The 26047-nt window shown below is 39.5% G+C and overlaps 1 protein-coding gene across 2 annotated transcripts in view; it reads left to right on the top strand.

Moving 5' to 3' along the window:
- Positions 1 to 24824, top strand: part of GPLD1 (glycosylphosphatidylinositol specific phospholipase D1) — a 67409-nt gene extending 42585 nt beyond the window's left edge. For both annotated transcript variants that reach the window (XM_043978446.1, XM_043978447.1), the window contains 13 exons: positions 2892 to 3031; positions 6280 to 6466; positions 8305 to 8415; positions 9926 to 10000; positions 11010 to 11166; positions 11875 to 12016; positions 12679 to 12784; positions 12871 to 12964; positions 16678 to 16854; positions 18187 to 18347; positions 18947 to 18973; positions 19094 to 19144; positions 22719 to 24824. In XM_043978446.1, the coding sequence (XP_043834381.1) occupies positions 2892 to 3031; positions 6280 to 6466; positions 8305 to 8415; positions 9926 to 10000; positions 11010 to 11166; positions 11875 to 12016; positions 12679 to 12784; positions 12871 to 12964; positions 16678 to 16854; positions 18187 to 18347; positions 18947 to 18973; positions 19094 to 19144; positions 22719 to 22805 (1515 nt within the window). In that variant the 3' untranslated portion in view covers positions 22806 to 24824. The remainder of the gene's footprint in view (positions 1 to 2891; positions 3032 to 6279; positions 6467 to 8304; positions 8416 to 9925; positions 10001 to 11009; positions 11167 to 11874; positions 12017 to 12678; positions 12785 to 12870; positions 12965 to 16677; positions 16855 to 18186; positions 18348 to 18946; positions 18974 to 19093; positions 19145 to 22718) is intronic.
- The last annotated feature ends 1223 nt before the right edge of the window (positions 24825 to 26047 follow it).

The raw sequence follows: 26047 nt of genomic DNA, 5'->3' as shown, positions 1-26047 counted from the left end.
TCTTTCTCTCTCTTCACCAAATTCTTATGCTCCTTAATAAATACTTAAAAGTCTAAACTCTTGCTAAAGCTTCTAACTTATGGTGACCACCCATTAGATTTTTAGACAGTCTAGCCAGAATTTTAGCCCTATACAGACAGCAAACTTACAATTGGTTTGTCAAAAAGCCAGGCTAAGAGCTGTGCTAAGAGCTGGGAATACAATGAAAAAACAGATCCTGCCCTCAAGGAGTATACAGTCTAATGGGGGAAGACAACTTGTAAATTACTAAGTACATTCAAGTTATAAGGTAATCTGAAAGTAGAAAGGACTCTTGTACTAGGTGAGATTTGAGCTGAGAATTGAAGAAAGCCATGGAAATTAAGAGGCAGAGGAGAAGGGTCAAAGCATTTCAGGGATGGGGTAATGAGGGTATGCAAAGGCATAGGGATGGGATATGGAGTATCATGTTTGAGAAACAACAACTAGGCCAATGTAACTGCCTTGTAGAGAGGGGATTAAGGTATAATATGGGAATGGTAGTATGACAAGAGAATTTCTAGCTCAAGCTTCCTATTTCCACTTGCTATGGTAAAAGAAAGATTGTTATAGGAAGGAGGACACTGCTCCAGTCTCTTTTGAGCTTCCACACATCATTCCTGGACGCTAGATGGTCATACCACCTTCAAAATCAAGGTTGGGGGGCAGCTAGGTGGCACAGTGGATAGAGCACTGGCCCTGGAGTCAGGAGTACCTGAGTTCAAATCCGGCCTCAGACACTTAACACTTACTAGCTGTGTGACCCTGGGCAAGTCACTTAACCCCAAATTGTCTCACTTAAAAAAAAAATCAAGGTTGGGAGGTAAGCCACAGCTCTAGTTTGGACCAAGTGACAAATATCCTTTTCTTCCTCCTCTGTTACTTATTTCTAGATCTTCCTTATCTTCCCCTCCTGATTTCTGTGAAATTCCATTTTTCTTTTCTGCTCATGTATTCACAATCTATATAAGGGGCTGAAACTGATTATCTGGACTTATTGACTTTTGTATACAATCACTTGATCCTGCACTCTGAGCAAAATAAAACTGTATTTCATTATCTCTGCATCTTTGATTTGGTGACTGACAGCGGTATCTAATCAATGAACTCAGATAATATTTATCTCAGTAGTATGGAGCCAAGTTATGAAGAACTTCAAATGACAAATAGAGGAGTTTATATTTGATCTTAGAGATAACGGGAAGCCATTTGAGCTCATTGATCAGGCTGAGTGATGTAGCCAAATCTATATTTTAGAAAAAATCACCTTGACAGCTAAATGGGGGATGGATTGGGGTGGAAAGAGATTTGAGGTAGGGAGACCAGTTGAAAGGTTATTGCAATGGTCCAGGCCACAGGTGATGAGGGCTTGAAATATGGTTGTGACTGTATGAGTAAAAAATGGGGATACATACGAGAGATGTTATGAAGGTAAAAAAAAACAACACAAGATTTGGCAGTGGATTGGATAGATGTGTTGATTAAGAGATCAAAGATGACACTGAATTTTCAGACCTGGGTGACTGGGAGAATGGTGGTACCCTTAACAGTAATAGGGAAGTTTGTAAAGGTGGAGGATTTGGGGCTAAAGATAATGATTTCTTTTTTTTTTTCAACATGTTGAATTTCAGATGCCTATGGGACATTCAGTTAGAGCTACCAAAGTGGCAGGTGGAGATTCATGACTAGCTCAGCAGAGAGACAAGGGCTTATCTCTTTATTGCTGGAATCATAAAGATGGAGCAAATATAATTCAGTCAGAGGTCAGACATGTCTGACACCACTGAATGTACATCATTCATAGTTTGTGAATTTATTATCTTGTGTTGATATTTTAAAATAGTACCAGTTCAATAGTTAAAAATATGTGTATATGTATATGTATATGTATGTGTATGTGTATGTGTATATGCATATGTATATGTATATGTATATGTATGTATGTTGCAAAGGTGAATGATCCCATAGAATCCATTCCAGGGAAACTCTGGGTTCTTTCTCTTTCTCTCTCTCTCTCTCTCTCTCTCTCTCTCTCTCTCTCTCTCTCTCTCTCTCTCTATATATATATATATATATATATATATATGTGTGTGTGTGTGTGTGTGTGTATATATTCTCTCTCTACATATACATATATATAGAGAGAGATTTATATATGTGTGTGTGTGTTCAGGATTTGTTTGAACATGTTCACCTAAGCTTTTTCTTAGTTTTGTTTTGAAAGAAAACAACAAAATCATTTTTGATTGTTTCATGTTCTGTAAAAAAAAACTGGGGGGTCAATTGTATTAGGAGTTTAAAAAATTAGTCATTCGTTTTGGCTTGGGGAACATGATTTGGCTCAATTCAGGCCTCTTCTATTTTTTTCTATTTGCTATACATTTCTATGACCATCTCTTCTGCATACCTGCATGTAGCAGCTCAACTTGTATTTGTCTATCAATGAATATATTTGATCATGCTCATGAAAGTATATAGTATGTGTAAAATGTCTTTCCTTCAAAAATGTCAGTGATTTTGGCAGATATGCATTTATATATGTGGATTTATATATAGTGTACTGAAAAGAGCACTGGACTTCGAGTTGGGAGTCTTGGGTTTGAATCCTAGTTCTGATATTTACTTATTATGTGACCTTTATCAAATTTTTTCCCTTCACTAAGACTTAGTTACTTCCTCCTCCCCCTCAATTATCTTCAGTGGTTCCCTATTGATTAATTGATATCCTTCTCTGACCTACCTCACATGGATGTGTGGAGGAAAATACTTGGTCAACCCTAAAGGACTCTAGAAATGTGAGCTGCTTTGATTGTAGGGATTTACACATGTGTTTGTACTAATGGTTAATCTTTAATGATTTTTTTTTCTTTTAGGATTCAGTCTCCTTTCTGTACCTGACTTTCACAAAGAAGATAAGGAAAGTATTTGCAAGTGAACATCCCCACCAACATAATTATGTCTCCAGTCCCATAGCATCTTACTTTCTGTCAATTCCCTATGTGAAGCTTGGATGGTAGGTTGGGCTTATTTTGTCTATAATTATTTCAGTAGCATTAGCTCTTGATTTGGTTCTGATAATTAAAAAAAAAGATTTCATCTGTTTTCAAAATATATTTTCTGGTCCAGTTCATTCTGGATTAAATATGTTTATTTAATCAATTCTTGGCTCCATATGGCCAAGTCACCCCTCATTTCATAGTGGCAGTGTTCCCCAGAAATCAGGTATGAGTCAGAGGAGCTTAAGTGTACTCTCTAGCTATTGAAACTTTTTTAAAAATGAAGAATCCTTTAGTAAAGCATTTGCACATAATTACCCCCTTACTTTCTCCCTTTTTCTTCTTTTTTTTTGGGGGGGGCAATGAGGGTTAAGTGACTTTCCCAGGGTCACACAGCTAGTAGTGTCAGGTGTCTGAGGCTGGATTTGAACTCAGGTCCTCCTGAATTTAGGGCTGGCACTTTATCCACTTTGCCACCTAGCTGCCCCTCCCCTTTCTTCTTAAAGTGAATCTCAATTTTAACATTTGTTCAAATCAAGGTATAGCTTTACTCAAAATGAATGGTTCCTCCTAAAGATTACTTTACAATTTAAATTTGGGGCTCAAGTTTTGAATTCTTTATTAACCAGAGCCTGTTTATAATGCTGCTTTCAGTATCCATGGGACATCCTTTATGGTGAGATTCCCTGCTTTATACTAAGGCCTTTCAGATAATTCACTAATTACTGCCCTTGAGTGAGGTTCTATAAACTGTAACATTTATATTTTCTTCAAGATGAATAATGTGAAAGTGTGTGCATTACCTTCTTTTTATTTTTTAATGTTTTATCGAGGTATTTTCCTTTTATGTCATTCATTTTTAATATACCTCTTTCCCCTCCTGTACCCAGTGAGCTTTCCCTTGTAGCAAATATTAAAAACAAAACCATTCAGAAGAACCAGCACACCACAACTGCAACTGATACATGCATCCATACTCCTTTACCCCTTCAGCAAAAATTGATGGAAGACTGGGCAATACTTTCCAAAGAGTTTCTCATAAAACTGTTGTACCAAAAAAGAATCTTAAAACAGAAGCTGGGGAACAGCTAGGTGGCCCAGTGGATAAAGCACTGGCCCTAGATTCAAGAGGACCTCAGTTCAAATCCGGCCTCAGACACTTGACACTTACTAGCTGAGTGACCCTGAGCAAGTCACTTAACCCTCATTGCCCTGCAAAACAACAACAGCAACAGCAACAGCAACAACAACAAAAACACAGAAGCTGCCACTTTATCAATTTTGTTGTTGTTCAGTCTTTCAGTTGTGTCCAACTCTTTTTTTTAAAACTTAAGTACAGAACTTAAACTAAAGACCATTCATTCTTAGTTCACTCCCTGCCCTTAGCTACTTCCTACTTATGTGACAGTGGACAAGTCATTTAACTTGTCAGTCTCAGTTTCCTCATCTTTTATAAAATGAGAGATAATAATAGCATCTGTCTCACAGGTTCTTTGTAAGATTCTTTGCAAATTTTAAAAGTGCTCTATAACTGGTGTTAAAGGGCTAAAATTCCAGCTAGTCTGTCTAAAATATCTAATGAGTGGTTGCCAATAAATTATAAGCTTTAGCAAGAGTTAGGCTTTTAAGCATTTATTAAGGAGAATAAGAATTTGGTAAAGAGAGAGAGAAAGGCCTACATTCATCTATCTATTAAAAGGAGAGTGCATTTCTAGCTCCGCTCTCCACCAGAGTCCACAGGAAAGAGACCCAGTCAGAGCTCCAGGCTCCCCCTTCTTCCTCTCACAAGCAAATGTCACTTCCTGACGCCAAAGAAAAGACACTTGGTCTTGCCCTCAAAGACCTTTACCTCATGGGCGGAGCTCTTCTACAGTAAGTCTCCAGCAGGTGGCGTCATTCCAGTCGTTACACTGGTATTATTATTATTTCTATCATTCTGCCCCATTAAGATGTTTTTGGGATCTTTTTCTTTCCTTGAAGCATGGTGCTGTTTGTAGAGGATTGATAATGAGCCACCAAAGCCCTTTGGCTTTAGGCCATTAATGCATTCAGTTATAATGCAGTTAAGACAAGAATCAGGGTTTTTCTTCACTGTTCACTGACCTGTGTAAAACAAGCTTTCCTGTTCAATGGAAGATCACTCCTGATTGTGTTGGCATCCACAGAAAGATGTAGGCCTCAGTCTGATGAATGCTTTCTTTGTATTAGGACTGAGGTGCCTGAGGAGGTCAGCATACATCCTTAGATGCTTTTGGTTGTCTTGAGCACTGTTCTTTGGTTTTTTAACCAAATGAGGTAGATCTTTGCATGATCTTTATCAACCCTGGGCTTGTAATTCAGGTACTATTCTATAGTGAACAAAGGGCTATCACTGAGAACTTAGAGGCTGTTTCTTTGTGAAGAGGTTGCTTATTTGTAGTTCTTTTGTATTTTGATCCATCATCAGTTCCCTGGAGGTCCAGTGTGTTGTGTCTGACACATAGTAGACTATTTATTTATTTTTATTTATGTTTATTTATTTATAAAATAAATATTTATTGACTATATGTGTCTATGTAGGGAGAGAGATCTGTGACCTTTTAAAATGTGAGATATATATTTGTATATATGTATATATATGTGTGTATGTGTGTGTGTGTGTGTTATATTGTATTTCACTGTACTTGGTTGCCTTTGTAATGCTATGTATTTAATTTTATGCATTTAAAAATATTATTCAGTGAAAGGGTCTGTAGGCTTTGCCAGACTTCCAGAGGGGTCCACCCATGACACAAAAAAGGTTAAGAATCCCTGTTTTTGAATGAACAGAATTTAGGTAGATAAATATTTTCACTCTTCAAACTAAGCACCATGATGGTACTCATTGCTTTAAGCAATTACTCTCCTTACCCTTCGACTCCCCTCTTCCCCCATCCCTCCACAAGTACGGACCTGGGATCCCATTGGTGTAAGAAGCTCTTGGCATGGACACTCGCTTCCCTGATGCTGCATTATCTAGACAAATTATCTAAAATTTCTAGTCTTTGAGATTTTTCTGGGGGCACTGAAAGGTTGTAACTTCCTCATGGTGTCACACAGCTAATATGTAGCAAAGGCAGTACATGAAGATAGGTCTTCCAGACTCCTAGGCCAGCCCCTTAAGCACTAGACTTTATTAGGTTAGGAGGCTTGGAAGAAGTCTGCAAGAGGAAAGAAACAAGGAAACATGTTTTGCCAAAATCAGATATTTCCTGTGGTGTAATTGACCATCTCTTTTGATGCACAGGTCAATGGTTTCAGCAGACCTTAACCAGGATGGCCACGAGGATCTGGTGGTAGGAGCACCAGGTTATAGCCGATCAGGCCATATACAGGTGGGACGAGTGTATCTCATCTACGGCAATGATCTGGGTTTGCCTCCTGTAGACTTGGATTTGGATAAAGAAGCACATCTAATTCTAGAGGGCTTTCAGGTGTGGTTCCATATTTTTTTTTCCTTTTAAAACATGCTGCCTGTGCTTTACTGGATAAGAAATCATTGCCTAAAGCCTGTAATCCTGTTAGCCTATGATCCTAGTTTTGGCAAACTTCTCAGGATTCTTTAAATGTCTTAATTGCTTAAATAGGGCATGATGTATATTTAATGAAAAAAAATCACCCTGTGTTTTAAGAGGTAATATGGCAAAAGCAAATAAAAAGTTTTCAAAAAATGTCTTCTCTGAAGAACTAAGATGGAGACTAACTATGCCAGAAGCCCACCTCCACACATCTAGGGTAATGAAGTTTAGAAGGTGCAGATAACATTCTTATTCATCACAGAGGTAGAAACAAGGGACTTAACACCTAGTGAGCAAGAATAATGACTTAAAATAGGCTCTTGCTCTTTCTTGTACATGGCCCTACTCTAGGTCAATGATTCTCAAAGTATGGTCCAGGACCACCTAGGGTCTCCAAGACCCTTTTAAGTAGTCTGCAGAAAGTAAAAAACTACTTTTATAATAATACCAAGATGTTTTGATTTCTAGTACAGTAAATACTGATGGACATAATCTACATAAAATCTCTTTCGGGAGGGGTTCTTAATTTTTGAAATTGTAAAGGGCTCTTAAGACCAAGAAGTTTGAGAACTGTTGCTCTTGGTTCTACATTATTTTCTACTCTGACAGCATTATCCCTAGCAATGACTTCCAACTGTCCTGGGGTCCCCCCAACTTAACTGAACTGGTCTTTAAAAGTTGGTTTAGGGGGTGACTAGGTGGTGCAGTGGATAAAGGACCGGCCCTGGATTCAGGAGTACCTGAGTTCAAATCCGGCCTCAGACACTTGACACTTACTAGCTGTGTGACCTTGGGCAAGTCACTTAACCCCCATTGCCCCACCAAAAAAAAAAAAAGTTGGTTTAAAAGGGCAACTTGTTTCCTGTGTGTTCTGGACACATCTCTTGGGACTTGCTCAAGGGCCCCAGACTTGCTGGTTAGGGTTCTGACCCTTATAGCTACAATAAGAAAGGATAGTGGTAATTAATTTGCAGATAAATGCAGTGTTAATTGACTTATACAAGGTCACTTAAGGCAACCTGTTAGTTAATGACATTTATTGAGTTTTCTCTGTTGGACAACTGTGTTATAGAAATGCTTATTTTATTTCATAAGTTTAAAAAGTTAAATGAAAATTAAGCTTAAAAATAAATTCTTTGTCTACATTGATCTTCGAGGTCCTTTCCAGCTTTAATAGTCTCTGAATCTATGACTTTAGGCTGAAAGCAAATGAGTGAATGTTGGTTCTGGAGTCTGAGGATCTGGGTTCAAATTCCACCTTGCCCACTTGTTTTACCTGTGTGACCTTGGGCGAGTCCTTTCATTTCCCTGTACCTTGGTTTTCTCATCAGTGAGATGAAAGGGATAGACTAGATAGCTCTAAATCTGTGATCCTAATAGTGAGGATTAATGAGTTACTTTAATTGGGGAATAAGGCTTTAGGAATGCCCCCCACCTCCCCAAGAAAGCTCCCAAAACAAACAAAAAATAAATAAAACTATTCATAAACTACCTGATGTCTGGTTGTGACCCTAGAACAGCATATGACTCTTCCTGAAACTGCAAGTCACATTATGTTCTGTAAACCTAAGAAGCACAAGGAGGGCCTTTATTTACTTCTTCCCTGTTTCCAGGGATCCTGGCCCTTCATCATAGTAGGAGACAGGCCAAAAACGTTGCTTGGGAAACCAGCATAAAGCATGAAGACTTCCTTTTTTGTTTTTTCTTTGAAAGATTATGACTTAGCAAATGGGAAATAAAATTTAATCCTTCAGCCCTCAGGTCGCTTTGGTTCTTCTGTGGCAGTGCTGGACTACAACCAGGATGGGCTCCCTGACCTGGCAGTGGGAGCCCCCTCGGTGGGAGCTGAGAAACTCACTTATAATGTAAGGTTACTTGAAACCATAAGGCTTGTTTTCCATCTTTTCTCCATCCTCTTCCTTATTTCTGAGGGGAAGGAAGAGAATTAAAAGCCCTGGGATGGTCAGTTATATTATTATTATTATTATTATTATATATTTTTTTGGTGAGGCAATTGGGGTTAAGTGACTTGCCCAGGGTCACACAGCTAGTGTCAAGTGTCTGAGGCCAGATTTGAACTCAGGTCTTCCTGAATCCAGGGCCGATGTTTTATCCACTGCGCCACCTAGCTGCCCCTGGTCAGTTATATTATGATGTTTATGATCTTCATATAGTAATAGGGGCAGCTAAGTAGCACAATGGATAGAGTGCTGGCCCTGGAGTCAAGAGGGCCTGAGTTCAAATCTCACCTCAGACACTTACTAACTGTGCGACCCTGGGTAAATCACTTAATACCAATTGCCTTAAACATCCAGGGCCATCTCTGGTCATCCTGATATATACCTGGACCCAGATGGCCCTGGAGGAGAGACTGAAGTTGATGACATTATACAGCCCTCTCTCACTTATATCCAATTCAGTGCCAAGTCTTGGCAACACCCTGATGTCATGATCATCTTCAAGAATGAAGGACAAAAAACAACAACAAAAAAACCGAACAACAACAAAAAACAAAAACAAAAAAAAACAAAAAAAAAGAATGAAGAACAAACAAAAATAACAATATGATGGCCATTCATTTTATCCTACAATATTAAATCCCATCAGGGATAAAAATGGTCCCAGCTCTCCAGGCAGTTGTAGTTTTGTTGGGAAACTAAGACAATTGGAGCAAACAAGACAGATGCAATTCACTCCCAAGGCAGTTATGAGAGGTGTCAGATGAATGGTGCAAACACTATCTTATGAGTTCCAATGGAAGAGAGATTACAGAGGCTGGAATCATCAGGAAGGGTATCATGGTGGTGCTAAGAGCTAAGCCAAGCCTGAGGATTGGCAGGAGTTGGTTAGGCAGCCTTCTCCCTGTTAACTTCACTTTTATCATAAAGGAACTGATTTGGGGAAATGATCAGAGCACTCTAAGTTTGTGAAAGAAGAAACTAGGCTGTTGTGAGAATTAGATCTTCCTCAAAGTCATTAGTAATTATCATACAGCACACTCCAGGGGTCCTGACTTTATGAAAGATACAACAAATTATTAAATACACAAATCTTTTTCTTTTATATCATTTAATCAATCCACCAGCATTCATTAAGCACCTACTATGTGTTAGGTAGTGTGTTAAGCCTATGAATACAAAGAAAGATTAAAAATAGTCTTAGCCTTCAAGGACCTCACATTCCATTGGCGAGATAACACGTAAACAATTGGGTATGTACAAGATACATTTACCAAAAGTTAATATCAAATGAAATAACATATATAAAGCATTCTGCAAACTTTATGGTGCTATATAAATGCTAGCTATTGTTATTTCTGAAGTCTACATGATACTGCTTCTGATCCTTTTTTTTTTTTTTTTGGTCATTATCTAGGGGGCAGTGTATATCTTTTTTGGTGCCAGAAAAGGAAAAGTATCTTCTCAACCAAATGTCACCATTTCTTGCCAGGTATGTCCACCTACTCCTAATGTATGTTTGCCATCTGTACCTTGTCTTCCACCAATGTCTCTTTGGGTTATGGAGATGATCCTGGATTATTTTAGTGTGGCGATTAAAATAATTTAAGAGACAAAGATTTTGAGTAAATTATAATCAATTTTATAAATCACTGCCAGGAGATGATTGACAAAAAAGGCTCCTTATCTTCTCATTCTCTCAAAGAGCCTGAATGGCTACTTTTTCAGGTTTATATTGCCTTGGGACAAGAGGTAGTCCATCAAACAGAAATCATCTCTAGTTGGTTAACAGTTTAATGAGGGATGGACTTTACAATGAGAAGTGAGCTTACTCCAATGAGGGGCTAAGTATGACCTCATGTTACCCTTGAACTGAGAGACTATTTTTATACCCAGACCACCCCCAGTTTTGGGCAACCCAGACAAAAGGATCTGTCTCCACCCAAGCCTGATTGAATGAAATTCACCTTAAATTAGAGATTCCTTATAAGTTTGGGTTTGGTTGATAGAAGAGAAGCTTAGTTAACCTTCAGACTAGGTCATGAAATGAAAATAGAGAGAAGTGGGAACTCTGAATCTCTCCAAATCATTAGTTATTAATAATCATTTCTCTCATTAGGCTATACCAGTGAAGCAAGAGCTCCAGTGGATCCAGCCTATTAAGCTAGAAAGGCTCCAGATATGGGCCAGTTGGTAGAACATATGTCTGCTTTTCAAAGATCAGCCTAGTTAAATTTGGAGAGCTTCAGCACCAAGTTGGGTGCAGGGTGATGAATTGTTTGTCCATAACAATTCACTGAGATCATTTGTTATGGTGTAGAGGGGTTGAAATCTGTGTCCAGTGGAGGGTAATGAGTGACCTTGATGGAATTCCAGATCCTTGAACTATTAAAGTATGTTTGGCTATGGTGACCAGACTTGTGGGGCTCCTCCTATTGCAAAGAACTCTCTGTACACCCTAAAAATCTCCATTTATGAGTTAAAAGCTGTTTTCTTTTCAGGACACGTATTGTAACCTTGGCTGGACACTCTTGGCAGCAGATATTAATGGGGATGGTGTTCCTGACCTGGTGGTTGGGTCACCCTATGCACCCAGTGGAGGGAAGCAGAGAGGAATTGTGGCTGCATTCTATTCCGACCCCATCCAAAATGTCAAAGGTGATGCTTGCTGGAGGGACTGACTGCCAGTCTGCTGTGTGTAGATTGCATATTCTTATGCATGCCTTTTTACTCCTCCCAAGTAATGAAATCATCTCATTGTCTTAAACTGGTGATACAGATAAACTCAGAGAATATAAAGGAGACCAAGTACCTAAAAGGTCAAAGTGATGTTAGCTTCCTGATAAAACTGAAAACTGCACTTCCTGTGCACTTAAATGAAAAGAGAATTCAGCAGTAGCTTTCTGACAAAGACTTCACTAGGCTATGAAATGAAATACTATGGAAAAGTCTAGAAAAGCAATTATTATTATTTTTTTTTACAAACCATTCTTCGGTCCTGGCAACATGACCACAAATTTTATTCCTTATATAAATGACGAGGGCCATTGTGGACCCAAGGTTGACTTGAAGAGTGAAAAAGGAGGGGCAGCTAGGTGGTGCAGTGGATAAAGCACTGGCCCTGGATTCAGGAGGACCTGAGTTCAAATTCGGCCTCAGACACTTAACACTTACTAGCTGTGTGACTCTGAGCAAGTAACTTAACCCCAATTGCCTCACACACACAAAAAAAAAGAGTGAAAAAGGGTTTTGCCATAAATGTGCTTCTTTGACAGAGGGACCCTCTGAGACCTGCTAGACTTCAGAGCCTCCAAATTTACATGCCATCACAGCCTCTTAGTGAAGGTGATTGCTCTTGTCTTCTAGATCGGCTCAATGTTGAGGAGGCTGATTGGATGGTGAAGGGGGAAGTTGACTATGCTTGGTTTGGATATTCGATTCATAGTCTCAGCCTAAAGAACAGAACCCTGTTATTGGTTGGGAGTCCAACATGGAAGAATATGAGTAGGTAAGCTCTGATCTTGAAATCTTGAGATCCAGTGTTCAGTGATAAAGTTTACTCTTGCTTCTTAGAAGCCCTCCAGAGGTAGAATTTCTGTAAGGAAACTCAACACTTTTAAAAAGGAGTGGGGGGGGTGGGGGTGGGGGCAGCTAGGTGGTGTAGTGGATAGAGCACCGGCCCTGGAGTCAGGAGTACCTGAGTACAAATCCGGCCTCAGACACTTAACACTTACTAGCTGTGTGACCCTGGGCAAGTCACTTAACCCCAATTGCCTAATTTAAAAAAAAAAAGGAGCGGGGATTCTGGGATCTTGTAGAATCTATATCTTATAAATTGTTAAAGATAGAAACCATTTTAGGGGGTTTAGTTCAAGGCGTTTTCTATCTGTAAGCAGAAGAGATGATTTGGTACAGTAGAAATGGTAATAGGACCCAAGTCTACATCTCAACTGTGCTGCTTACACTTATATGACTGTGTATCCCTACAGTCCCCAGGCCAGTTAGGATTATGAGGCCTGAGGGTGTGTGTGTGTGTGTGTGTGATTCTTCTCTTCCTTTCATGTTTAGTTCAGAAATAATCTTAACTAAATGCCCTGGTGAATCTGTTACCCCAATGATGCTTCTGGCTGGAGATGGCTGGGTTGCTGAGAATGTTATGATTTATTTCAGCCTAGGTAACTTGTTCTACATCCGTGACGAGAAACAGAGCATTGGAAAGGTCTATGGCTATTACCCACCAAGTACCCTAAGTTACTTTACGATTTCTGGAGATGAGGTAGGAGATTCCCTCCAATGAGAACTGCTACAGCACACTCTGTCAATGCAGAGCCATTCAATATTGACAATATTGCATTTTTTCAGGCTATGGGAAAACTGGGCACCTCACTATCAAGCGGTGTTGTGGAAGTCAATGGAACCCCAAGACAAGTGCTGCTGGTTGGTGCCCCTACTCGTGGTATGTCAGGCATCACATCCTATTAGTCAGATGGCCCTTTGGACCAACAGAACTAAGATTTTTAAAAACTCAGCCTTCACCAGGGACAGGCTCATCTCTCAGAATGAAAGATCTTGTTAGTAGATCCTCAGCATTGGTGCTTGCTTCTCAGGCAAATTATTTTGTTCCCTTTTTAGGAGGAAGATTAATCCATAAGAGCCAATGGGTCTAATAAGTGGCTTTTTTCTGATCATTATAATGAGAACATAGAATTATACCACTAAAAAAACGTTAATGAATATGGGTCCTGGTACTTACATTACTACATATTGACTCTGCTGGAGTTCTCTCCTTTTCAGAATCAAAAGCAGTTAATTCCTAATCTTTAAAAAAAATTTTTCAACACCTTATTATTGCTTTATTTTGTGACCACCTCTTACCCCAAACACACACTCTTAAATACTATTCAATTTAATAAATTTATATAGCATAGTTTCATTCTGTTTATTTTAAAAATTAAAGTAGATTTGAGTTCATTTTGTTTTTTGAAATTTGAACTGTTCACAACTTCCTTGGGTGCTATAACAATAACAACAGTACACTTCTCTACAGTGCTGTCAGGTTTATAAAGTATTTTCCTCATGGCAGTGCTGTGAGGTGTGAGTACTTTCCCATTTTACAGATGAGAAGATAGTCTCAGAATCCATGGTCATATTTGCTAATAAATGTCAGAACAGGGATCACAGTCCATGTTACCCGATCCTGAATCCAGTCCTATTATATATATATATATATATATATATATATATATATATATATATATATATATATATATATATATATTTATTTTTTTTTTTTTTTGCGGGGCAATGGGGGTTAAGTGACTTGCCCAGAGTCACACAGCTAGTAAGTGTCAAAGGGTCTGAGGCCAGATTTGAACTCAGGTACTCCTGAATCCAGGGCCGGTGCTTTATCCACTGTGCCACCTAGCTGCCCCCCAGTCCTATTATATTATGAAAATTACTCTCCCAGGCTTTAAATTGGTAAAGGGTCAGAGGAGGGATGCATATATGCACTGGAAAGAACACTGGATTTACCATAAAAGTGACTGTGTTTAAATCCTGGCTCTGTTATTTTCTACCTGTGTAAACTTGGAGCAAATCATTTAATTTCCCTGGGCCTCGTGTTCTTCATCTGTAAAATGAGAAGGTTGAACTAAATGACCTCTAAGGTCCCTTCTGACATGAAATCCTGAGATCTCAATGTTGCTATTCCCTCCACCTTTTATCTCTGATTTTAGAACCAATGTAAATGAAACTTTTGTTGGTAAAGAGGATGCTTCAAAAATGTAGCTAACTACCTTGTGAGGATGTTGGAGTTATAAAATTATGTGATTTACTACTTTGATGGCAAAAAAGTTCTATTTGTATGGGATTATTCTAAAATTATTAAAATCACACTTATATGAGTGGGCCAAAAGTCATGAAGGGTTTCAATATTTTTTTTGTTTGTTTGTTTGTTTGGTGAGGCAATTGGGGTTAAGTGACTTGCCCAGGGTCACACAGCTAGTAAGTGTTAAGTGTCTAAGGCCGGATTTGAACTCAGGTACTCCTGACTCCAGGGCCGGTGCTCTATCCACTGTGCCACCTAGCTGCCCCAGGGTTTCAATATTTAATAACTCCTATTTTTTATTTTTTATTTACAATATCAAAGCATCATATACAGTATATATGGGAAATGAACTTATGTGTGAAGAGTCAAATCTCATAAATGGTGAAAAATAAAGAAAAAAATAATTTTCAAAAAGTTATTAAAACATCGTGACTTTTGGCCCACCCTGTATGAATGCTAAACTCTGACTCTAAGTACTGTCCCCTGGTGTGTAGAGTAACTGTAGTTGTATCTGACTCCTCCTGACCCTGTTTGGGATTTTCTTGGCAAAGATACTAGAGTGGTTTGCCATTTCCTTTTCCAGCTCGTTTTTCGGATGAGAAAACTGAGTCAAATAGGGTTAGATGACTTGCCCAAGGTCACAGAACTAGTAAGTATCTGAGGCCAGATTTGAATTCAAAAAGATGAATCTTCCTGACTCCAGGCCCAGCAATCTATCCACTGTATCACCTAGCAGCCCTTGTGTCTAGTAAAGCCATATTTATTTGGTGACATGGGAAAACAAGGTACTCCGAATGAATGAATTTTTCAGATAACTGAACTCTTTCTCTTAAGGCACTGACACTTTTAAAAAACAATTTTAGTCACCTTTCAAGGTTAATCTATTTTTTTCGGGGGGCGTGGGGGCACAATAGTGGTTAAGTGACTTGCCCAGGGTCACACAGCTAGTAAGTGTCAAGTGTCTGAGGCCAGATTTGAACTTAGGTCCTCCTGAATCCAGGGCCTGTGCTTTATCCACTGCGTCACCTAGCTACCCCCCATGGTTAATCTATTAACATACTTCTCTGCTTTAGTAAATAGAGTACACCAAATATTATCTTTTTCAACATCCATTACTGTATTAAACTGTAAAACAGTGATCCTTTCTGTATTCTTGTCTGAGGCTATTTGCTCCTATGCTAAGTGGCCCCAGGTTGCTGTGCTTTTCTTGTTAGCATTTTTTGTTCTTCCTTCTTTGTCAGTAATCATTTCTTGCTGCTTTTGTGGGGCTTGTTTTTAAGCAAACCCCAGGAAGTTTCTAATTGGCAGTCTACTAGAAGCAGAGGCAGAATTGAAGGCTGCCTAAGAAATCATATAATCAAGCTTGGCGAGTAAGTTACATTAATTCTGCACAAGTACTAAGTCAGTAGTTTTGAATTAAGTGCTTGAAGGCAATTCCAGTCTTTAAGAAACCAGGAAACCAGCATGCCCAACCCTAGTTTTGCAATATCCTAGGGTATTGCAATAGTACTAATCTTTTTTGGGGGGGCGGCAATGAGGGTTAAGTGACTTGTCCAGGGTCACACAGCTAGTGTCAAGTGTCTGAGGCTTGATTTGAACTCAGGTCCTCCTGAATCCAAAACTGGTGCTTTATCCACTGTGCCACGTAGCTACCCCGCAATAGTACTAATCTTAATGGTAGCACAAAAATGTTCAAGCAAAATAAATTTGAATTTATCTATATCTAAATGAGAACTATTTTTTCCCCTTGTCACTAAAAAAGTCTTGTTTGTTCAATTCTTGGATCTGTGTCATTTGGGATCATTGAGGCAGCAGGAAGTTGAGCTGTCAAATAAGTTGGAGCATTATTCTGTTAATCAAATATTTGCATCATGTAGCAAAAGCCAATTTAGAATTTTCTAAAAACTAGAACTTTCTCACAGTAGATTGGTTGTCTAATTTTTAAAAAAATTTTGTGTGTGTGTGTGTGGGGCAATGAGGGTTAAGTGACTTGCCCAGGGCCACACAACTAGTAAGTGTCAAGTGTCTGAGGCTGGATTTGAACTTAGGTCCTCCTGAATCCAGGGCCAGTGCTTTATCCACCGTGCCACCTAGCTGCCCCCAATTGGTTGCCTTATAAAATAGTGAGTTCCTTGTCACTTGAGGTATTTGAGAAGCATCTGTAAGGGATATTGTAGAAAGGGTTTTTGCATTGGGTGGGAGATTAGATTAGATGGTCAATTAAGATCCCTGCCAAATTTAAAATTCTCTGCTTAGGTTAGTTTCCTAATATGTGACATCTTCAGTCTAACCCTCTGATACTTCCTAAATTGTTCCATTTTCATTGTTTTGTATTGTTTCAGATGACATGTCTAAAATGGCATTCTTGTCCATGACCCTGCACCAGGGAGGCAGCACTTGGATATATGACTTGACCAATGAGACAGGGCCCTCTCTGCTTGGCACCTTCAGTGGGGATCGACGTTTCTCCCGTTTTGGAGGGATGGCACACTTAAGCGACCTGGACAATGATGGATTCGGTAAGAAGGTAACATGAACTTCAGCCAAGGAGTCAGATTCCTTTACTCAAAGGAGCAGTCCCCCAATAGAGGCCCCCAAGTTGTACCACCCGAGCTCAGACAGCTTAATTAGAATTGTCATCTGGTCCAACCCTATCATTTTGTAAAGGAGGAAATTCAGGCCCAGAGACGATATGATTTGTCCAAGGTCACCCAGGGTGTTAATTGGCAGCTCAGTAATTCTAAGGACCTTTTGATGAGAATTCTGAGCCTAATTTAGGCCCAAAGATGTGTAACAAGGGTGAGCTGTCCTCCCTGTGGCTGTGTCCAGAATCTCCACCCTATTAACTGATGATGAATAATGAAATGCTCAGTCAGGTTAAGATCGGAGGAGATGGTTTCAGAGTGTGCTGGGATAAGGAAATTATGATTACTGTGAGGATCCAAAAGAGAACATGATTATCTTTCCCCCTAAACCCTTCCCTGCCCTCCCCACCCTCCCTATTACTATAGAGGGCAGCACCATCCTCCCAGGCCCTCAGACTCACAACAGAGGAGTCATCCTGGATTTCTCACTATATCTTACCCACCCCGCCCTCCCAACCCCTGTTCCAATCTGTTGCCAGGGCCTGTCACCTTTGCAATATGCCTCCATCTCTCCTCTGATGCTGCCACCACTCTAGTGCAGGCCCTCATCACCTCATACCTGTATTACAGTAGTTTGCTGGGGGTCTGCCTCCCTCAAGTCTCTCCCTACCCCAAGTCATTCTCCATTCAGCCACTAAAGTGATTTTTCTAAAGTGCAGATATGATCATGTCACTGCCCTCCCCCCACCCCTTAAAAAAATTCACTGGCTCCCTATTGTCTCCAGCATCAAATACAAAATGCTCTGTTTGGCATTCAAAACCCTTTATAACCCAACCTCCACTTTTTTTATACTTTACTCCCTGACAACCATTCTTCGATTTAGAGACACTCCAAGAACAAAATAGTCCACCCATCAACTCTGGGCACCTTTTCTGGCTGTCTCTCATCTGTCCTCCACTGACCTCCCTGGCTTTCTTTAAGTCCCATCTAAAATCTCCCCTTCTGCAGAAAGTCTTCCCCAACCTCTCTTAATTCTACTACCTTCTCTCTGTTAATTATTTCCTATTTATCCAACGCATAGCTTTCTTTGTATGTATTTGTTTGTATGTTGTTTCCTCCACTAGATTGTGAGCTCCTTGAGGGCAGAGACTGTCTTTTGCCTCTGTATCCTCAGCACTTAGCATGGTACCTGGCACATAGTAGGTGCTTTAATAAATGTCTTTCAATTCATTGAGGCTCCTTACCATTGTGCTTAATGCTTATAGATGAGATCATCATATCAGCCCCTCTGAGGACAGGGGACTTAACAGGTGGGATGCTTGGTGGAGAGGATGGTCGTGTTTACATCTACAATGGCAAGAAGGCTCCACTTGGTGATGCTGCAAGCAAATGCAAATCCTGGTTTTCTCCATGTCCTGAAGAAAAGGTAAGTCATTGAAGGGCCAGCCTGCAAAGGCCTGGGTAAAGGGCAGCTAGCTACTGAGTCCTTGTTAACATAGTCAAGTCTTGATGTTATGACCCTTCATGAAGAACTAAATGAATGCCTTCCTGGTGTTTTATCACCTCCCTTGGGTACTTTACTGCCCCAAGAAGCATTTAACAAACATGCACATGAGGGTATCATGAAGTGTTTCAGTCACAAGTCTGACAATATCCCATGGTCAAATTCATAAAGATCTTTTATTTCCTAGTTTTAGCATCACAGATTTAGAGCTTCTAGAGACCTTATAGTCCAATTCCCTCATTTTACAGATAAGAATAGTGAGGCTCAGAAAGATGAAGTGATCTGCCTGTCACACAGGTAGTAAGCAGTAGGGGCAGGATTTGAACTTTGAATCCATCAATCTTCCCTTGAATCCAGTATGGTCCCTTCTTTAGGACGAGTTCCTTTACCCCCCCACCCCTTTTGTGGGCCTTTGTAGTCTGGCCATCACACAAAATGTATTCTTTTGAATCTATCTCTGTGTATCATAATGACTGTAGTAATATTGTCTCTCTCTCCCCCATCCCTTTCTTTTCTTTCAGGCCCAGTATGTATTGATTTCTCTTGAAGTGAGTACCTCTTAAAACATTTTTGAGTGAGAAATGATGATTCACTTTTTTTCTGCTTGAATTTGGTGTAACATGACAAAATTTTAGAAAGATCATTAACAGACAAACTATGTTTTATAGGAAAGTTCAAGATTTGGGAGCTGTGTGGTCACGGTGAAGTCAAAGACAAAGGTAGGGACAACAAATACATAAATATATAAATGGATAGATGGAAAATATGTACACACAAATACATGTATATGTATTTGTATCTGTTTTATTTTTTCTTTAATAATAATTCTTAATATTTGGGAAGAGCATCTTTCAGCCTACCAACCAATCAGTCAACAAATATTTAAGCACCTACTGTGTACCAGGCACTATGCTAGGTTCTCGTGATACAAAGAATTAAACAATCTCTACATGCAATGATATTACATTCCAATATAAGCCCATGACATTAGTCATCCATGCAGGCAAATATTTATTATGTGCATACCTCTGTATATCTTGACGGGGCTTATTTTGGGCAATTTATAGGCTTATAGATCAAGAACTGAAAGGGACATTACAGGCCATATAGTTCAACATGCTTCATTACACAAAGGGGGCAACTGAGGCCTAGGGAGGTAAAATGATTTGCCTAAGGTGATCCAGGTGGTGTCAGTGGCAAAATTTGAACTCCCATCCTCTTATTCCAGACTCAGCATTCTTTTTTTCTACATTACACCTGTTGGAATAAACTGAAGAATGTGTCTGCAGCCCTGTTTTAGGGCTGCAGGGCTTAGACAAATCAGGGGCCATTCTTGGACCCAAATTTTTCTGCCTAGGAATGCTTACCTTTATATTCTTACATTTTTGATACAAGAGATGCATTAACAAAGTCATCCAGGGCCAATGGAATCCCATGTTTGGCTGGGTTCCAAAATCAACGAGGTGAGGTGAGGTTGCCCTCTACTGGCTGGCTTATATTTCGGTTGCTTCTTTATCCTGTGAACTTGATACGTAAAAATCTGAACCATGGGATTTAGAGATGGGAGGAACTGTCGAGGTGATTTGGTTCAAACTCCTCATTTTACAGATGAGGAAACTAGGAAGCCAAATGACTTGTCCAAGGTCACATTGATAGGAAGTAGCAGAGCTAAGAGAGTTCTTTCTAATACACCACAGATTCACACAAAAGATTAAATTAAAATGATTCACTCGACAAAAGGATTCTGTAGTTTACAAAAATTCTTACTTAGGAGCTCCTAAAATAGCCAGTTACTCTCATGTATTTAAAATTTGGTTTAATTTATAAAACTCTGACCATTATAGATATTTCCAGGAACACATTTATCATGTGATTGGTATTTATAAATGAATTCTCTAATATTTTCATTATTTGAGAAGAGTCACACAGCTGGTAAATTTTAGACATCTGACCACAGGTCTCTACTTCGAGACCAGAGCTTTTCCCCCTACATAAGCAGCGAGGTGGCAGAGTGGGCATGAAGGTCAGATGTGGAGTCATGATAACCTGATTTCAAATTTGGCCTTAGACACTTCCTAACTGTATGAGTTGGGCGAGCCACTTCATTTGCCTGCCTCAGTTTCCTAATCTGTAAAACAGGGATAATAATAACTAATACCTACCTCCCAGGTAAAATGGGTAAAAATGGGTAAAATGAGTTGTGAGGGTAAAATGAGATAAGATTTGTAAAGTGCTTTGTAAACCTTAAAGCATTATATAAATGTCAGCTACTCCTTCTACTAATACTACTATTACTACTGTTACTACTACCACCACAACCACTGCCACTACCAGTACTATAACTTTCATTTTTTAAAGTAGAGGCCCTACTATGTACACAGGACTGCCCTAGAAGTCCCTTTCAACTTTGAAGTTCTATGATTCTGTGCTAAAGGATATATTAAAGGGGGTGTGTTTGTGTGTGTGTGTGTGTGTGTGTGTGTGTGTGTGTGTGTGTAGGGCACACTCTCTTATAGGAATTTAGTAGCTTAACAATATCAGAACAAAGTACAATGAAGTGGAAAAGACACTGGACTTTGAGTCCAAAGACTTAGGTTTCAGTCTGAGCTCTGAAACTTAGTAACTCTCTTACCTTGGGCAAAATCCCTTGCCTCTCTGTGCCTCAGTTTCCCTATCTATAAAATGAGGGCTTGGGACTAGATAATCTTTATGATCCCTTCTAACTCTAGTATTCTTTTAACTAATATAACTAACTATAATTAATATAACTATAGAGCATTGGGCTTGGAATCAGAAAGACAGCTTCATGAATCCAAATCTGGCCTCAAATACTTACTAGCTGTGTGACCCTGGGCAAGTCACTTAACCCTTGCTTCAGTTTCTTCATCCGTAAAAATAAGCTAGAGAAGGAAATGGTAAACCATTCCAGTGTCTTTGCCAAGAAAACCCCAAATGGGATCACGAAAGAGTAGGACATGAGTGAAATGTCTGAATAGCAACAACTATAAAAGTTTAGGAACTAGGTAGGACTGGGTGCTGAAAGAATAGACCTGGGACATCCAGTGAAGGAGCTGGAGCAGTTGGGGAAAGTATTTGAAGGAGATGGGCCTTGAGCTTGACCCTTGAAGGATCAGAAGGATTTGAATGAAGAGTGGGGAGCAGATAGGCAAAGGGTAATTCAGACAAAGGAACTTATGGGAATGGGAATTTAAAATTAATTGGGGACATTTGGATGTTAAGGTCAGAGTTAAATGAGAAGCTCTTTGCAGAACACTAAAGTATTTAAATATCCAAACTGATGTCTGCCTCTGTACAGAGGTGAGGACATCTCCCAAACAACTTCAATTCTAGAAAATAGCCTAATTGCAATGAAGACTAGCAGGTTTGCACTCCAGGCTATTTAGTTTGGCTAGAAACATAGGATCATAGATGGAAGGACCAATCCTCTGACTTCACAGTGGGTTCACTGTATTTTTTTATACTACCTTGAGCTGAAAGCACACCTCACTGAAAAGCCAATGGTGTTTGACCTGAGTTTTCCTAGAAGAAATTAAGATTCTTCTCTTCCCACTTAAAAGAGATGGGAAAACAATTATTTTGGTTGTTTTTGTTGAGTGATTTCAGTTGTATCTGAATCTCTGTGACCCCATTTCGCTTGTATATTTTTAGTTGTTTCAGAAAATCATATCTATCGCCCCAAAAGATAACAATTTACTACCATGAAAGATACTCAAAGGAATGGATTACAAGTTCTGGAGGCATTCCAAAGGATATCCTTAAAAAAAAAAATCCTAAAACCCAGCAGTATTACTTTATAGTCTTTGCTCACAGGACACTTGTTAAATCTACCCCTTCTTGAAACCAGCACTGTTTTGGGCTCTGAGGATCCTGGGTTGTGGAGGAACATATGCTGGAAAGCACCCTTGCTATTTTTTTTTAATTTTTTAAAAAAATTTTTTTTAGTGAGGCAATTGGGGTTAAGTGACTTGCCCAGGGTCACACAGCTAGTAAGTGTTAAGTGCCTGAGGCCGGATTTGAACTTAGGTCCTCCTGACTCCAGGGCTGGTGCTCTATCCACTGCGCCACCTAGCCGCCCCGCACCCTTGCTATTAATGCCATTACCCTCTATTTTTTCTTTTCCTTTCTTCATTATGGACCTGGAAAGGAATCAGCTGCTTCCTTGGCAGCATCTCAGATTGAGTCTTTCAGGCCTTATGTAGTGATGAGCATTTGGAATTGTGGCTGAGATCCCGGCCACAGCCATTCTGACTGCCCTAACTTGTGTCCTCACAGAATCAAGTTGTCATCGCTGCTGGGAGGAGTTCCATGGGAGCCAGACTGGGTGGGACACTTCACATCTACAATCTGGGAGTTGACTAGAGACCTCGTTTCCCTGCCCATCCTTCCCTTTCTCATGGAGAGGCCTCTGACACATGGACGAAGTGGTACCACAAGAGGTGCCACTGAGGAATCTCATTTAGGTGGCGCTCCTGGGAAGGCAGGGAGAAGAAAGGAAGTGACAGGCAACTGGGAACTGTGAAACCTTTAATTACATGACTCGGCCATACTATGAAATATCAGAAACTGCTCTTGCACACATCCCCCTTTTCCAAATCTGATTCTTTGTTCCCCTTTGCACCTGATGTGTCTTCCTTCTCTTCTGAATTTGGTGTTAGAGAACTCTGGTTCAAAAGCCAGATCTACCACTAACACTATGACCTTGAGAAAATTACTCTCTCTAGGCCTGTTTCCTCTTCTATAAAATGAGGGAGGTGGGCAAGGTGGCTTCTAAGGTCTCTTCCAGGCCTAAACTATGAGCTGATGACCTGTTGCCAAATCTATTTCCTCTTCCCACTTATCCATGTAGCCCTTCCCTGTTCCTGGGATAGTCTAGACCTTACCTATTTGGCAAGCCTTGAAAATCTGCTTCTTCCTTTAGGGAAGCTTAATTGACAAGGAAGGAGTGGGTATAAAGAGAAAGAGTAGGAGATATAATGAGAAACTGTGGGAGGGTGGTGCAGAAGGGAGTCACAGAAATTCAAAATCCCAAGACCATTTTTTTTTTGTCAGTGTCTTTGAAATCTTAAGTGGCATGTGGTAGTGATACTTACTGGTATGTATGTAGCTTGGTGAATAGGTAACAAGAAAAAAAATCAATGTCTGGTTCAGCTGTCTGAAAAATGGAGCGCAGATTTCCCCATTTACTGACATTTCTGAATTCTTTTAGTCTGAATTATTTTCCAGTGTTTCAAGAGGTCTGTGATCTAATTAATATGGGCATTCACTCCAACAAAGTAGATGATTATCTATTCATACCTACCCATCCAGGGCGACTCACGAATTCAACAGAATTCTTTTCCTAAGAATGAAGTTATCCCCAAGGTCATATACAGTGAAAAGCAAATATTAAAGCTGAAGCTAATGAGGCCTCTCTAGATATTCTACAAATTCTGCAGAGGCAGTCAAGGATGAGATAAGGCCAAGACCCCAAACTATCATCCTTTCATTCTCTTTGTCTTAGAAGTACCTTAAACAGGCATATGGCTTAGTAGACAGGGTTGTCTCAATAGTAGTGGAGAGTCTTAATCCAACCAGCACCATGCTCAGCCATATATGGCAGAATATACGGGAGCTAGCCTACGGTGAAGATTGAAAACGGGATCACGAGGGGATCTGGTGTTCCAGGCTCCCTCCCAGCAAATTGTACTATCATATGTCACAGACTATATTTAACAGCCAGTACTGAGAAGTCTTTACACTCACTTTAAAAGTCATGTCTGACAGTAACTGAGTAAAACTAAAAAATGACCAACACAGACTTTGCTAAGGATCAGTCCATGGCAATTTGGGGGGGGGGGTGTGGGAAAAAAAGAAAATAACTTGGAAGAGGTGATATGCACAATCATAGTACCAGTTGTTCTGTACTACCCATGGAGAAACTGTGACCCTGGTGAGATTATCGCAGAGGTATTTTGGGTGTCTTCAACACTTCAGGAGTAAGCCATTATAAATGAGGAATATTTCTCCTACCAAAGTTCAGGGTGAGAAGAGGTCCCAGGTAGAAACCAGTCTGAGGGTGGGGCTGGTAAAAGTGAAGAGGAAACAAATAAAAGGCAAATAAAAGAGAATAACTCTGTAGGCACATTTATGTGTAATCTTAAGTGACTCCTGACCTTTGGGGGTGGTGGGGAAAAGGGGGGGGGGTGTGACCTCTTTCCTGGAATAATAGTTGTCAGCAAGAGACTCCATATTATGTCTCCATGCAAGAACAACAGAAACAAAAACTAACATGCTAAACACTACAGATGTAACTAACTAGAGCTGGCAGTTCAAGATAATTACATTTTTAAACTTCCTTAAACTGCATCTCAAATAAAGCATTACTGAACAGAGAAACTACTATTCTGTGTGCTGTCTTACATGTTATTGATTTGTATTGGAACTTTTGTTATTAATACCAAGGAAATTTGGTAATCAGGTGACAGTCAACTGCTCAACTGTGGCAATTTCTATAGTTGATGATTTAAGTATTCTTCATTAAGTGGTAACTCCTGGAGATGCTAAGCATTAAGCTAGACAAAATGAGGCCACTTGTGTTACTAAAAGGAAACACACTAAGCCTGCCTGCCCATCAAGACAGGCTTCTCATACTACCATTATTCCCCCCAAACTCTGTAACTGCTTCACAGAAAATAAATGCTCTTTCTTTGAATATGGCAGATATTTATGTAAAGATTCCCATTTTTCATCAAAATAATTTTATTAATGTGCTTAATTAGATAATAAATACTGTGTTCACAGATCAAATGATATTTATGTGAAATCATCATAAAAGTTACAAAAATGTAAGCTATGATCAACAGGTAAACTGTGAAACAAGTTTTACAGGATATTCAGCCACAGTATTAGTCCATAATTTTATGCTGAGATATAGGTTCCCCAAACTGAACTCTGTGATTATTTTCTTTAGCATAATTCTTAATACTACAAAATTGAATTTTTGCACCTTTCACAGAAAATTATCTTTATTTCAAGAAACCAGAATTATATCCATGGCATTATTTGTTTTTATATTTTATTTATATTATATAGCACTTTCAAGAATCTAATATAAAACCATATCCCACTTAAGTCATGCAAACTTTGCAAAAGAATACCCAGTGATTCTTTAGAGATGGAACCCAAGGCTTTTGATTGCAGCTCCACCCCCTGCATTAACTATACCTGCCCTTCTGTAAAGTACCGAAAATAAACCCCAGAATCCAAGTGTAGTTTAATATGGAAATTCCAAAAACTGAAAATATAGTAAATTCTTCAAGCTCCTGCACTAAAGTAATATATAGTTGCATCATCTTAAATTGTTTAGTTGTATGGTATATCACAGTGTTATCTTCACAAAATATAAATCAAACACTAATGGTCTTTCAGAAAACTATTGCTACAAGTATACTGTTCTTGAAGGCCAGCTCTGATAACCAGTATTAAGGAACCACAGTTATTTCTATTTCTCTCTCTATATATAAAATTTATAAGTGAGAAAAATGGGACCCAGAAGACCAAGAGACTTACCCAAGGGCACACAGCAAATTAGTGACAGAATTAGACCTCAGGTCTGCTGTGCC

This window comes from Dromiciops gliroides, chromosome 1, assembly GCF_019393635.1.
Source record: "Dromiciops gliroides isolate mDroGli1 chromosome 1, mDroGli1.pri, whole genome shotgun sequence".
Lineage (NCBI taxonomy): Eukaryota > Metazoa > Chordata > Mammalia > Microbiotheria > Microbiotheriidae > Dromiciops > Dromiciops gliroides.
This window is presented reverse-complemented; position numbering and strand designations above follow the sequence as displayed.